The sequence below is a fragment of the Polistes canadensis genome, unplaced genomic scaffold (genome assembly GCF_001313835.1).
Source record: "Polistes canadensis isolate GaletaPanama2010 unplaced genomic scaffold, ASM131383v1 scaffold_41, whole genome shotgun sequence".
Classification (NCBI taxonomy): Eukaryota; Metazoa; Arthropoda; class Insecta; order Hymenoptera; family Vespidae; genus Polistes; species Polistes canadensis.
This window is the reverse complement of record NW_014569588.1, coordinates 404,598-417,815: the sequence shown is the minus strand read 5'-3', so window position 1 is coordinate 417,815 and position 13,218 is coordinate 404,598. Positions and strand designations below refer to the sequence as shown.

General features: G+C 26.4%; 4 protein-coding genes across 7 annotated transcripts in view; 2 read left to right on the top strand and 2 right to left on the bottom strand.

Moving 5' to 3' along the window:
- Nucleotides 1-67: 67 nt before the first annotated feature.
- LOC106784819 (lisH domain and HEAT repeat-containing protein KIAA1468 homolog) lies at nucleotides 68-1,048 on the bottom strand. Its single transcript, XM_014744752.1, has 2 exons — nucleotides 610-1,048; nucleotides 68-330 (listed from the first exon to the last, which is right to left on the bottom strand). The coding sequence occupies exons 1-2, from the start codon at nucleotides 656-658 to the stop codon at nucleotides 68-70; spliced, it is 312 nt and encodes a 103-aa protein (XP_014600238.1). The 5' UTR covers nucleotides 659-1,048.
- Nucleotides 1,049-1,874: 826 nt separating this feature from the next.
- LOC106784863 (Bloom syndrome protein homolog) lies at nucleotides 1,875-8,013 on the bottom strand. 2 transcript variants are annotated; one of them, XM_014744821.1, is made up of 15 exons: nucleotides 7,608-8,013; nucleotides 7,373-7,511; nucleotides 6,638-7,294; nucleotides 5,501-6,545; nucleotides 5,328-5,438; nucleotides 5,077-5,249; nucleotides 4,744-4,965; nucleotides 4,307-4,668; nucleotides 3,953-4,211; nucleotides 3,499-3,882; nucleotides 3,260-3,410; nucleotides 2,995-3,182; nucleotides 2,603-2,927; nucleotides 2,312-2,498; nucleotides 1,875-2,205 (listed from the first exon to the last, which is right to left on the bottom strand). In XM_014744821.1, exons 1-15 carry the CDS (start codon nucleotides 7,700-7,702, stop codon nucleotides 2,109-2,111), a joined length of 4,395 nt encoding a protein of 1,464 aa, XP_014600307.1. In that variant the 5' UTR covers nucleotides 7,703-8,013; the 3' UTR covers nucleotides 1,875-2,108. The 2 variants fall into 2 exon arrangements, with proteins under 2 accessions (XP_014600307.1, XP_014600308.1); XM_014744822.1 differs by having other exon boundaries at nucleotides 7,394-7,511.
- A 288-nt stretch (nucleotides 8,014-8,301) lies between these two features.
- Nucleotides 8,302-11,201, top strand: LOC106784862 (ethanolamine kinase 1). 2 transcript variants are annotated; one of them, XM_014744819.1, is made up of 8 exons: nucleotides 8,302-8,807; nucleotides 8,935-9,049; nucleotides 9,274-9,414; nucleotides 9,628-9,765; nucleotides 9,826-10,091; nucleotides 10,186-10,412; nucleotides 10,498-10,720; nucleotides 10,894-11,201. In XM_014744819.1, the coding sequence occupies exons 3-8, from the start codon at nucleotides 9,280-9,282 to the stop codon at nucleotides 10,952-10,954; spliced, it is 1,050 nt and encodes a 349-aa protein (XP_014600305.1). In that variant the 5' UTR covers nucleotides 8,302-8,807; nucleotides 8,935-9,049; nucleotides 9,274-9,279; the 3' UTR covers nucleotides 10,955-11,201. The 2 variants fall into 2 exon arrangements, with proteins under 2 accessions (XP_014600305.1, XP_014600306.1); XM_014744820.1 differs by lacking the exons at nucleotides 8,302-8,807; nucleotides 8,935-9,049 and adding an exon at nucleotides 9,073-9,187.
- Nucleotides 11,202-12,162: 961 nt separating this feature from the next.
- Nucleotides 12,163-13,218, top strand: part of LOC106784874 — a 4,719-nt gene continuing 3,663 nt past the window's right edge. Inside the window, exon 1 of one of the 2 annotated variants that reach the window (XM_014744843.1) lies at nucleotides 12,163-12,870. In XM_014744843.1, the coding sequence (XP_014600329.1) occupies nucleotides 12,748-12,870 (123 nt within the window). In that variant the 5' untranslated portion in view covers nucleotides 12,163-12,747. The remainder of the gene's footprint in view (nucleotides 12,871-13,218) is intronic. The other variant, XM_014744844.1, reaches the window with a different exon arrangement.

Sequence of the window (13,218 nt, the reverse complement as noted above, 5' to 3'; positions counted from 1 at the left end):
TAATATTAAAACCATATATATATATACATATAATATTAAACACAAATTTATTATTAGAAATGTATTTTCAATTAATAAAAAATATGTATGAAGAATGCGCATCATAATTAACCCAAAAAATAAACTTACGCATAGGTGTATCAGGCTCTGGTTTGATATTTTGATTTTCGAAATTATTTGGATTAGAAAAATATTCTTTAAGAATTAACAATTCTCTTCCTGCTTCGCATAATTCCGCATGTAATTCCAAAGCTGTTAGTAAAAATTTTTCGTTTATAAGTTTTGTAGCAATTTCTTCATAAGATACTGTCGTCCTTACAACAGAAAATCCTAAAAATGAATTTACATTATTGTTCATCATGATATTAACAAATAATGAATAATAAAAAGTGATGAAAAAAATAATATTCAACAGCATGCATAGATGACGTATACAAGTGTCAAGTTTTATGTATACGGAGAAAAACATACACAAACTTATTAGATCAAAAAACTATTATAAACTAATTAATAAATTGGCATATTTGGAACGTCACAACTAAAATCTGTTGTCAAAATATTGCATTAAAAAATCGTTAAAAAACAATCTAATAAAATGATTAAAATTACCTTTGTTTGTAGGCAAGGGATTTCTAACCTCTTCTATAGAACCAGCCATTGCTTTAATATTTAATTTACGCTTTAAAATAAAGTCGCATATTTTGTATTATTTGTTAATAGCATCAGTATACCATTATATTTTTCTTATTAATACTAGGCCGAGTACATAGAATTATTTTATTCGTAATACATAAAGTTACTTCACATCTGTGATAATTACGTAATGTCACTCGTATATTCTCACATATTAGAGCCTGATGAAACTGTGATATTTAGGTGTAAAAATGTTTATAACAGGTAAGAAAACAACACCAGTATTCAGAAAACAAATTCTATTTCTTAACAAATAACAGAAAATATATGTACGTAAATTACACAGTGACTCGGAAGAAAGCGAAGCAAATCCGTTTCTTGTTTAGTTCTTTTTGGTGAATGCTGTTATGTTGCTCCCTAGAATTTGTCCCTAGAAGGTCTCTACATAGATATGACAAACGTACGTCACATGCTTACAATTTGATGTATAATAAAAATTATACATTTTTATTTAAATAAATCAATTATATCAAATAGTGTATAGTAGATGATATTCTACAAGTACATACAATATAAAAAATTATGCCCATTATTAAACTTGATTTATACATCTACCATTTAAATTATTTTTTTTTTGTGTATATCTCAACAATTATCTTATAATTAACACATATTTTGTATATTATTTATTTTTTATTTCATTTTAATACCCTGTTCGAAATAAATAAAGATTTTTTTATATTATATAAATTGTATCATACAAATATATATTTGGTTGGCAACTAAGTGATTGCGGATTTTAAATAAGAAGGAAAATTCAAAATTTTGGCTGAAAAATATAACTTTTTCCATTAAATACTATCCGTTCTTGTCGATGACCTTTTGCCATCGTTCAGACAGTGTCATAATTCAATATCTATAAAATTTCTGATCTTTACTATCAAAAAACTAAATTAAATGTGATTTGTCTATCGACAAAATCCGCAATCACTTAGTTGCCAACTCAATATATATTCTAATAAATATATCATTAATATAATAGATACACATTACAAAGACTAATAATAATTAAGTAAATTTAAAATAACTTGCACATCACGGGTAAAGTTAGTAGCCAATGAAATTGCTTATGTCACGACTTCATCATTTACGCAATAAAATAGAATAATTGTAACATTGTATTACCACTAAAAACTATGATTTTATACATTTTTATTACAAAACAAATCTGCAATCGCAAATAATCAATATGTTACAATTTTTATTGAGTATTTACATAATTAAAGAATTGTTATTACAATACATATTAATATGACTAAAACGTCAATCTCAAAAATACTGATACATTGTATCATAATGTTTATGCAAAATAGTCATTCGATATCTTACAAATACAAAGGTTTATATATAGATAATTAAATATATGATTTATAAAAATGATACTGTTACTGTTGCGTATAATTGATAATAAGAAATTATTTCTTCTTGCTATTAGAGAGACTTACAAGTCCTACAGTCTTTGTTGCTGCAGCTTTACGTTTCGGAGCCGCTTTTCCTCTTTGTGTGGTAGAACTATATTAAGCAATATTTTCCAATATTAAATAAAATAAATATCCTACATTATTATTTTCATATTACGAAATAAGTATTTTTTATAACAATTATATAAATAGATTACCTTGAACTTGTATATCTAGCTTTCTTTGAACTAGAACGATAACTAGTTCTGCCTTTACGCTTTCTTCCTCGCGCACTTCCATATCTACCTCTTGTACTATTAGAATAAGAACCTTCACCAGTGTTCCATGAATTTGCATCTTCATCATTACTGTCAGCTAAATTCTCATCAGTTTCATTCAATAAAACTAATAATTTAACATAAATTATAAGGTTTTATTTAGTTTCGTAATCGTTTATATATATATATAATTAAATATATGTATATACTCATAGTTCATAGTTTAATTACCATATTTTTCAGCTGCATATTTTTGTGTAATATCTAATAAAGCTTTGCCATACTTGTCAAAGTTTGCTTTTGTGACGTGGGGAATTTGTAACATGGCTTCTTCATTATCAGGTAACTGCTGGCTCATTGCTCTTATAGCAATCATGTTCATAATAGACGATGCAGATACATCGAGCGCACCCGCTATTCCTCTAATAATTCCTATTAATTCTGTATAGCAACGTTCTTGCAATTCTTGTAGAACTTTGTCAGCTTTAGTTGTAACCGTAGAAACAACTGCTACTGCATTCGAGCTACTCTTTGCAGCACGTATTGGAATAACCACCTAAAATAAAAATGCATAGTAATATTTATATTTCATTTTTAAAAATTCGATCTAAATAGTTTGATACCTTCGTTGATTTGTTGGTCATTAATTCTGTCGCTTTATGACCAAGTTTTAAATAAGCACACGCGATTTCGTTGTTTATATACATCTCCTCCCGTAAATATTCTTTAAGTACCATTTCATGTAGAAGACGTTCTATATCACCTCTGTTCCATAATTTACCTTGGCCATACAATGGATGACTCGTTAGACCTACGGAATAATCGATAGTACATATTGTATTTATTAAATACGAATTCTAAAAATTTCTTATTTTTGATTATTTTTACCTGATTCTCGAATTTTTTTAAGATCGCTTCCTTTAAAAATATCTGTTAAAAATACTAAAGTTAATTTGGAATTCCTTCTCTGATTAATTTCTCGTACTGCTTTCATAATTTGTCGTGCACTATCTGTTGCATCCAACATAGTAAATTCTGACTAAAAGGTGTATAAACGTAAAATAATTTCGATTAGAGATTTTAATTTCATATGCAATTATAATTATAATATATATACAGTCTCTTACTTTACACCTGCAATTATCACACGCAGTTGATTTATTTGCAATACATAGCTCTCGATTAAATATTTCACCAAAATAGTTAAGTTGTAATGCTCTGCGACAATCGGTTTTATTTTCACAAAAGGATACCATCTTATATAAATTATCCATATGTGTTTTTATAACATCTGGACTTGAATTATCCATTTCAATCATTTTTCTAATTCTATGCATATCAGTATAATTATAAAATAATATACATTCAGCATTATCTCCGTCGCGACCTGCGCGTCCACTTTCTTGATAATATCCTTCTATAGACTTTGGTAGAGCAGCATGTATTACAAAACGTACATTAGGTTTATCAATACCCATACCAAATGCTATAGTTGCACATACAACTCTAATCTAAAACAATATTATTAAATATAAATAAATGAATTAGCTATGACACTTCATTATATATATGCTGTATTACTTCTTCTGAAATCCAACGTCCTTGAACATCATTCCTTTGATTATCTGTCAATCCGGCATGATAACTTTGAGCTTTAATATTATTTTTTCTCATTTGTAAAGCGTAATCATCACAATCTTTACGCGATAAGCAATAAACAATACCACATTGGTTTTTATATTTGGTTTTTATCATAGCAACAACTTCGTCAGAACAATTTTTGCCTTTCTTTGCAATTATACTATAGCGTAAATTCGGTCTATTGAAACTTGACATAAACCTGAAAATATAATAATTTATATCTTAATATGTGTATACATCATTATATGATAATCAATAATAATATAAATAATCTACAGATATTATATATCATACCATTTTGGTTGTGTCATACCCAATTGATACAGTATGTCAGTTCTAACTCTCGGAGTAGCAGTAGCTGTTAAAGCAATCGTTGATACCGTGGGATAATTATCTCTTAGACACTTTAATCTTTTATAATCTGGTCTAAAATCATGACCCCACTGACTTACACAATGTGCTTCATCGATAACAAATCGTGCCAATAAATTTCTTTGAAATAGAGTTGTTAAAATACTGTTCAATTTTTGAGAAGCAGATATTTTCTCAGGTGTTACATATAATAATTTTAATCCTGGATCTTTCTTTGACAGCTCTCTATATATTCCTGCTGCTTGACTTTCAGTTATATTACCAGACATGTGTGCCGCAGGAATCTAATTATTAAATAATAAATTATTACTGACATTTTTTTTTAACGAATAAAATTTTAGTAAAATAATATAACTAACATCAAGCGAAGTCAGTTTCTGAACTTGATCAAGAATAAGACTTTTTAATGGAGAAATAACTATTGTAATTCCTGGTAAAAGAAGAGCTGGCATTTGATAACAAAGTGATTTCCCACCACCTGTAGGCATCAAGACAAAACAATCAAATCCAAGAACTGCTGCATTAATTGCTTGCAATTGATTTGGTCTAAAAGAATATAAACCAAACTTTTGTCTAAAAATCTGAAACGATAATTGTCTGTATCAACCAATGATATATTTATCTCTTTAATTAAAAATATTTCTAAAATAACGATTGTGATTAGTAAGTTAATCTAAAATACGTTTACATACTTTTAACATTTCACGAGAATGAGGGTAATTCAAACCATCAAATTTTCCACTAATACCATCATTTTGATAATTTCCAGTAAAAATCCCATCAGAAACAGATGTATTTAAAGTTATATTCACTTTATTATTTGTAGCAATATCCTTCTTTTTTTCTTGACTAATTATTCCTGAATCTGTTGTAATATAAATTGACCACGTTTATATAAACTATAAATGTTTCAAACAACATTAAAATAAATTATAATATTTACCATTCATATGTAGACTTAATTCTAAATTAGAACTATTATTTGTAGAGATCTTACGTTCTTGTTTAAATGTTTCAATGATATTCCTTTTGTTATTTATTAATAAATCATCATCTGTGTAATAATGTCCACAAATTAATAATGACTATTGTTAATTAAACAATGTAATATCTTACCAAAATTTTTACTATTATTGATCCAATTATCATCCTGATTAAACGTAGGTTGTGTATTCATTTCAAATTCTTTTGGTTTAGAATTATCAGAATCAAAATTATTACTATTATTGATCAAATCATTCTTCTGATTAAACGTAGATTGTGTATTCTTTTCAAATTCTTTTGGTTTAGAATTATCACAATCAAAACTATTAATATTATTGATCCAATCATCCTTCTGATTAAACATAGGTTGTGTATACTTTTCAAATTCTTTTGATTTAGAATTATTATAATCAAAATGTTTATTTTGACATGCAAGTTCATTTTGCTCTGACTTAAAGCTATTATTGCTTTCATCGTATTTCGTATCAGATTTCATTTTTAATAGTCTTGTTTGTTGCTGCTCTTTTTCCCATAATTCGCCTATCTTTTTATTAACTTCTGTACACACTGTAGCTCTGACAGGTCTTTTTAATTGAAAAGTACTTTTTTTTATTGGAGCTGTACTTGTACTTGCACTTGCACTTACGCCTGCATTTACACTCGTACTTGCAACAGGTGAGTTAGCATTGGTAGTGGTTCTCATACTCAGTGTTTCAGTATCACATTTTTGCCATGAATTTATAGGTTTCGTAATGTTTGATAATAATGAATCTGAAGTTTCATTAAGACTTACTACTTCTTTGCTAGAAGAGTTAAAACTGAGATTAAAACTATCTGTTAAATTTTGTGAATTTATTGGACTACTTTTGTATATATTATGTTTCTTAAAAACAGGATTATGACTTTCTAATTCTTGTAAGGGTTCATTTTCAATTGTGGATTTTAATTCTTTCTCTATCTTCTGCTTATTCTCTAGCCTTTTTTTCACCAAACGTAATTTAGCTTTAACATGCTGATTCAAAGCTTTTAGTTTTTGAAATGCATCTACATTAAATTTGGGAAATTTTTCTAATATTGGCATTGGAATTTGATCCATAGCTAGAAAAAATTTTTCTAGAATAACTATTTGAAGGTCTTGCAAATTTTGATGTCTGTCTTCTAAATCATCTTCGGTTCTCTGAAATTAAAATGAATATTATTTACTGGTTCGATGTTTACATGACATTAACATAATAATTATAATATTGTGTATCTTTGATAATTACTTACAAGCAAAGCTGACATAACTGGTTGTTCTTTTACCGATTGAATCCAAGAAATTAATTGTTTATCCATACCTAAAGGCTTCAGATTTAATTTATAGTCAGGGCCTATCCATTTCTTTTTTGGTGATTTTTCAACAGTTTCTTTGGAATCAGAATTCTCATTGTCGGAATCAGATATGATGATATTTTTATTATTGTGACCTTTAATGTCTTTGTCCATAATGTTTTTTATTATTAAATTCCCACTTGTATTAAGGTTAGTTTCGCCAGGACTAATATAATTATCAAATGAATTTTGTTTAGTCATTTCAGGTGATATTGCAGAAGACTCGTTATGAACAGCAAATGGTGATGCAGTGAGATCACTGATGTGATTTTTTGACATTTTTGGGCTTTCCCCTTTATCTTCAGTTTGTTTGAGCCCATTATTTAATCGTAAACATGTTTTAAATTTTGTACATTCATCCTCACTATCTGAAAATCGATCAAAGAAAGTGTTTTTTCTACATGTAGTTTTTTCATCAGGGGACACTGTGTTTTGAATATTTTTCAATCTTTCTTTTGTTTCAACCGAATCTTCCACATAATGTACAATTGAAGAACTACTATCTTGGGATTTTGCTTCACATGTACTTTGATCTTGTAAATCATTTGAACTATCCTATATATTAAAACAAAATTATATCAAAATTGTATTATATAACATAAAAAAAAAAAATAATAACAACTGAATTCTTACAATACTTATAATACTATCTACCACTTTTAACTCCTTTTTCATATTCTCAGTAATAAAATCACTGCTATCATCATCCAAATTAATAAAACTTTCATGGTTTTCGTTTAAACTTTTTGAAACGTTTTTCTCAGTTGGTGTGCTAGAAACAAATTTTATCAAGATCATTTACATATAAAATATATTTTTTTTTAATATTTTAAGATAAAATATTTTAGAAGAAAGTGAATATGAATACCTAGAGGTTATATTATCTTTGTTCTCCAATCGCTTAAAAAATGTTGTCAACTTTGGAACTCCTGGAGTTTCATTTAATGCAAGCTTTTTTGACATTTTGATAATTTATCGTTCCACATACAAATACAATTTACTAACAAAATATTGTTTAGAAAACAATGTACAAGAAATTATTTATTCAAATAATTTGTTTCATGACTTCATTATTAGAAAAAATTACATCATTAGATAGAAATTAATTAAGAATTAATCATTTTCAAATGTGTAATTATAATGTACCTTTTATAAACTTTTCACATATAACTAAGTTTTTAGTTTAGGCGGGAACAAGATGACGAAAAACCATGTGTATGTCACTATACGTTAATAATCAAACCATTTATAAGAACTTGATTATAAGAACATTTAAAGAAATTCTTCAAATGTAAACATTTGCGATCAATTTCATTTCATTTAAAAGAAAGACTTACATTAAATAAATAACTTAAAAAATTAACAAATTGTTTATGTACTTTATTCAAAGCTTGTAACATTGACTATGAAGTTAGAAAAGAATTGCAGTTAATATCGATATAGAAAAGTTTCGATTTCAGATTTCGATTTTAAGATTTCGATTTCGAGATCTTTTAATTTTGTCTTACCTTGTCAGATTATTCTCTCTTACTTTGATCATTGATTTATAACTTTGTTTGTCCCATGGTATTTACTGTGTCATCATATATAAGTATTATATACTACTTTGTCAAATGACATGTTATATTTTATCTAAATGTTACTTGACCTTGAAAAATTATATAAAATGATGAATTATTATACAAAAAAAATAAAGTACTTTGTTCAACGAAATTAATATAAGGATACGCTATTCGATTTTCTTGTGAAGTAGTATCTTTTCTCAGTCGAATTTATTCAAATGTAATAAATGCAATGTATGTCACGACTTCTCAAGTAATACATATTATAAATGTAAGAATAGAAACAAATTAAAAGATTTAAATAAAAGGTATTACTGTGAAGGTTTAATGAGTTATAATTGACGTTTAAACAGTTTTATTTTTCTACACAATATTTATGTAGTCGGTGATAAGTATCAAGTCCCAAAAGACTTAAAAAAAAACATACAATGTTTAAAATAATATTTGATCTCAGGGCACTTTCATTTCGCTGTTTGTCAGTAAGGCGTATACATATTTATTAATTGGTAATTTTATCTTCATTAACAACAATTGTATATATTGAAAATACATAATTGAAATGAAATAACATATGTTATAATTTAAAATAAGAAATTATTAATAATATTTCAATATTTGATGTCTATTATTTAGAATACTTACATTCTTTTTGAATCGAATGATTAACAAATGAGATTGTCAATGAATTCAAGGCTTTTATATTGCTATGGCTCTCCCTTACTGACTATGTTGTCACTTATTATTATCAGTAAGTATATCATATGTGTAGAGAATATACTAGTAGTCTTATTACAGCATTTAGTATAGGAAGAAACTTCTATACGCTATATTTATATTAAGTTATTTAAATTTATCTATATAATTAGAAATAATAGACATTTATATTGTAATAATTATATTTTTTACATTTTATATATAACACTTTTATTCTTTTATCTGATCATTTTATGTAACTGGACTTTGAACTCTTAGAAACTTATGTCGATCATGGAAAAAAATTGTAAAGAGCCGCATCTTGATATCACCGTTAATGAAAATGAAATCGAAAAGGGAGCCACAGAAATTATAAAGCAAATAAGACCATTCTGGCCTTTGGATCAATTACAGTTCAAGGTAATATCAAAAAAGTTGAAAGATAATATATGTTATCGTTACATTAATTTAAATTATATTATTTATATTATTAATAAATTTATATTATAATTTAATTTATATTATATATCTCTACAATTAAATTAATTATATTATTAGATAGTTTATTGACATAACTATTATGTCGTAGAAAGTAATGTATAATTTTAGTAAATTTGATTTAATATTTTTTAGTTATTTACTAATGGAATAACAAATAAACTTGTTGGAGTATGGTATCCAGAACATTATACTGATATGGTATTAATTAGAATTTATGGACATAAGACAGATTTACTTATTAATCGAAAAGATGAAACAAGAAATATTCGGGTAAATAACAAATATAAAATTGTGATTTATGAAATATCTTCTATCAATTATATATTTCAGATATTACATAAAGCTGGTTATACACATTCAATTTATGCAACATTTAATAATGGTCTTGCCTATCAATTTCTTGAAGGTGATATACTTACTACTGAAACTGTTAGACAGCCAGAAATTTATAGATTAATAGCTAAACGAATGGCAGAGATGCATATACTTCAACCTGATTATTGTGGTATATCCAAAGAACCAATTATTTGGAATAAAACTGAACAATTTATGGAACTTATGCCCAAAGAATTTTCTGATCCTCTCAAACAATTAAAGTAATTGAATATTATGGTATTACATATATTATACAATTATATATTTTTCCAATATACATAGAATAATGGCTAAATAATTTAAATAATTATCCAGATTTACTAAATTAATAAAGCCTTATGCTGTGTTGGAAAAAGAATATCAATTTTTGAAAAAACAATTATCAAATTTAAATAATTCCGTAGTATATGCACACAACGATCTTTTATTGGCAAATGTAATTTATAATGAAAAAGAAAATAGTGTAACTTTTATTGATTACGAATATACTGCATATAACTACCAAGCATTTGACATAGCCAATCATTTTGCAGAGTTTGCAGGTAATTCAAGCATATTTTATATGGTACTCTTTCTTCACATTCATACTATAAAATATCAATATATTTCATTTAATTATATTTTTAGGTATCGATTTTCCTGACTATTCCTTATATCCTGAAGAATGTTTACAGAAGGCATGGCTAAAAATATATTTAAAATCATATTATAATACTAATGACATACCTGAAGGTGAAATTAACCAATTATATAGTCAAGTAAATAAATTTGTTCTTTTAACACATTTCTTTTGGGGTTGTTGGGCTCTCATACAAAGTCAACATTCGAATATAGATTTTGATTTTTTGCAGTAAGTAACCTTTTAGTAAATATCTACTATTTCTATTGTTTATACGTTTATTACAAATAAAAACTTTCTTAAAATTACGTCACGTCAAGATAAAGTAAAATTTGTTATTACAAGTACAAACAAATCTATTTTTGCTCGAAAAATCTTTATATTTGATCATATCTTATTTTCAGATATGCAGCAATAAGATTTGATGAATATTTTAGAATAAAGACAACAATTTTTAATTTCTGATGAGAAAAAACTACTTGAACCAATGTCATTTATATAAACATTCCATATGATTTGTATATTTTATGCGATTACAATAATTTACAATTTTGTATATAAGTATAATATTATAATGAGCAGTAAATTGTTTAAACGAGGATATTATAAATGTTATCTTGCACGTGTTATATTATAGTACAGTGAAAATATATAAAAATATCAATAACATATATTATAAAGTCTCGTTGTATAAATAAAAGCTGTTTTAAAATATACGTACTTTCCTTTTATAAATAAAAATTTTATACATAATGCAATATTCGTAATTTGTGAATATATAAAAGTATTTAACAAATTTCGATAAATATATCTAAACGAAGCGTGTTAGCAAAATTTAAATGATGTGTCAAATCGCGGACTATGACGCTAATCATTTTTTGAATAAATTTTTCTAATTTTTTTCAATGGGTGACACGTGCACATTTGATAACAATTGTTTAAATACGTATATATAAATCTTCACACATATAATATATTTTATTTTAATATATTACATAATTTATTTAAAGAAAAATAATAAAATCCTAATAACACGTTGGTATATGTATTAATTTGGTTATCTATTACAATTGGTCAATTGACTAGCGAGTATGTTTTTGCCTAATACAAACGTATGCATGCATGGAAGCACGTACATATGTTCGTATGTATATATGCACATATTCATAAATCGGTATATATTTTTAGTAAGTACTTTTGGTGTTTCTTTCAAAGATCCGTAAATACATACGATATTTTATATTATGATTCTCATTATTCTCCAATCCTTTATTCTAATAATATCTTAAATATTTATTAGATCTATTTACGCTTAAGACAACAAATCTATTAGATATTTATATAAACCAAACTAGAGTTACTTCAAAAACAAAGATAGATAAACACTTTACTTTTGATAAAACTCAATCTTTATGATACACTTGTCAGCATATATCGCTTAAAATAAATCCTATGATAAAGACCATAAAAATATGTGATAGGTAAATACAGTAAATAATAAAAAAAAGAATTGTGTGCCTGAAAAAAAACGAAGTTAAAATTATTCTTAATCTTGTAATATTTTGTTAAAATAGAATTAGCTTATCTTTCATTTTTATTTTCTATCTCGGTTGCATTTATTTCGTTCTTTTTTTTCTCTTTTTCTCTCTCTCCTTCCTTCTCTCCCTCCCACGCTCTCCTGGTTGCTCGTTTACTGTAATACGCGTATGGAAAAATATTAAGAGAGAGAGAGAGAGAGAGGGAGAGAGAAACACACGCATGAAAAAAGATACTGATTATATACGCGTGTTTACATCGGTTTGGCATACGTGAATATGAGTTAGGGAATATACCGGTGTGGTACGGGGTAAGACGGGGAGAAGAGTTGTGTATTCTCGCACGTGTGGGAAAAGCTTTGCATTGCTCCGGCAACTTGCACACTGTGCGTTGACCTACTGTATAGTTGTGGAACACGTATATATCTGTCTCTATCTATGTAAACTACTGGCAATTTTTCAATAATCATATATCGGAATATCGATAGAAATAAGAGGAATCGTTCGTTGAATGATTTTGTGCCTAGATTATTTTAGAAAAGCAAAGATAAATCGTGACAAGCTAATATTCCAAAAGTAGATATTTTATTCGGTAAAGAAGTTTCTTTGTTAGCCCTGATCATCGTACTGAGACTCAACGGGAAGACACATTTAAACAAAATTAATTCCTTTTTTACGAAGGAAAAGTTAACCATTTGAAACGGATACTTATTTCTTTATAAAATGCATGCCACTTGTAAGTGCTTGAATGTTTCGATTAAATCTAAGGGCAATGAATTAAAAAAACTTCCAATCGATGCTTTTGAGCTGACCGATCATAAAGTGGCCGACGCTTTCTTTCGAGAGGTGAGATTAATTTTTCTTATTTTCTCTAATATTATGTTATTGTTAAAATTTATTATATTGTTGATTTATGTCATTCAATTATAAATTGTTTATTGTAAAATTTTAATTAAGTGTAACACTTGAATTGTATCCTGTACATTATTCTTATTTTAATATTTACTTTGTACTTTTTTATTTTGTGTATATATTATTATTAATTATATATTTATTCTTATAATTTATAATGTTACACATTAATTATATATTTATTCTTATTCCTTCTCTCCTTTCTTTGCTAATATTAATTATTAACTTGACGTTACATTTATAATGAAAAAATTATATAAATAAATGTAGAGAGAAAGTGTG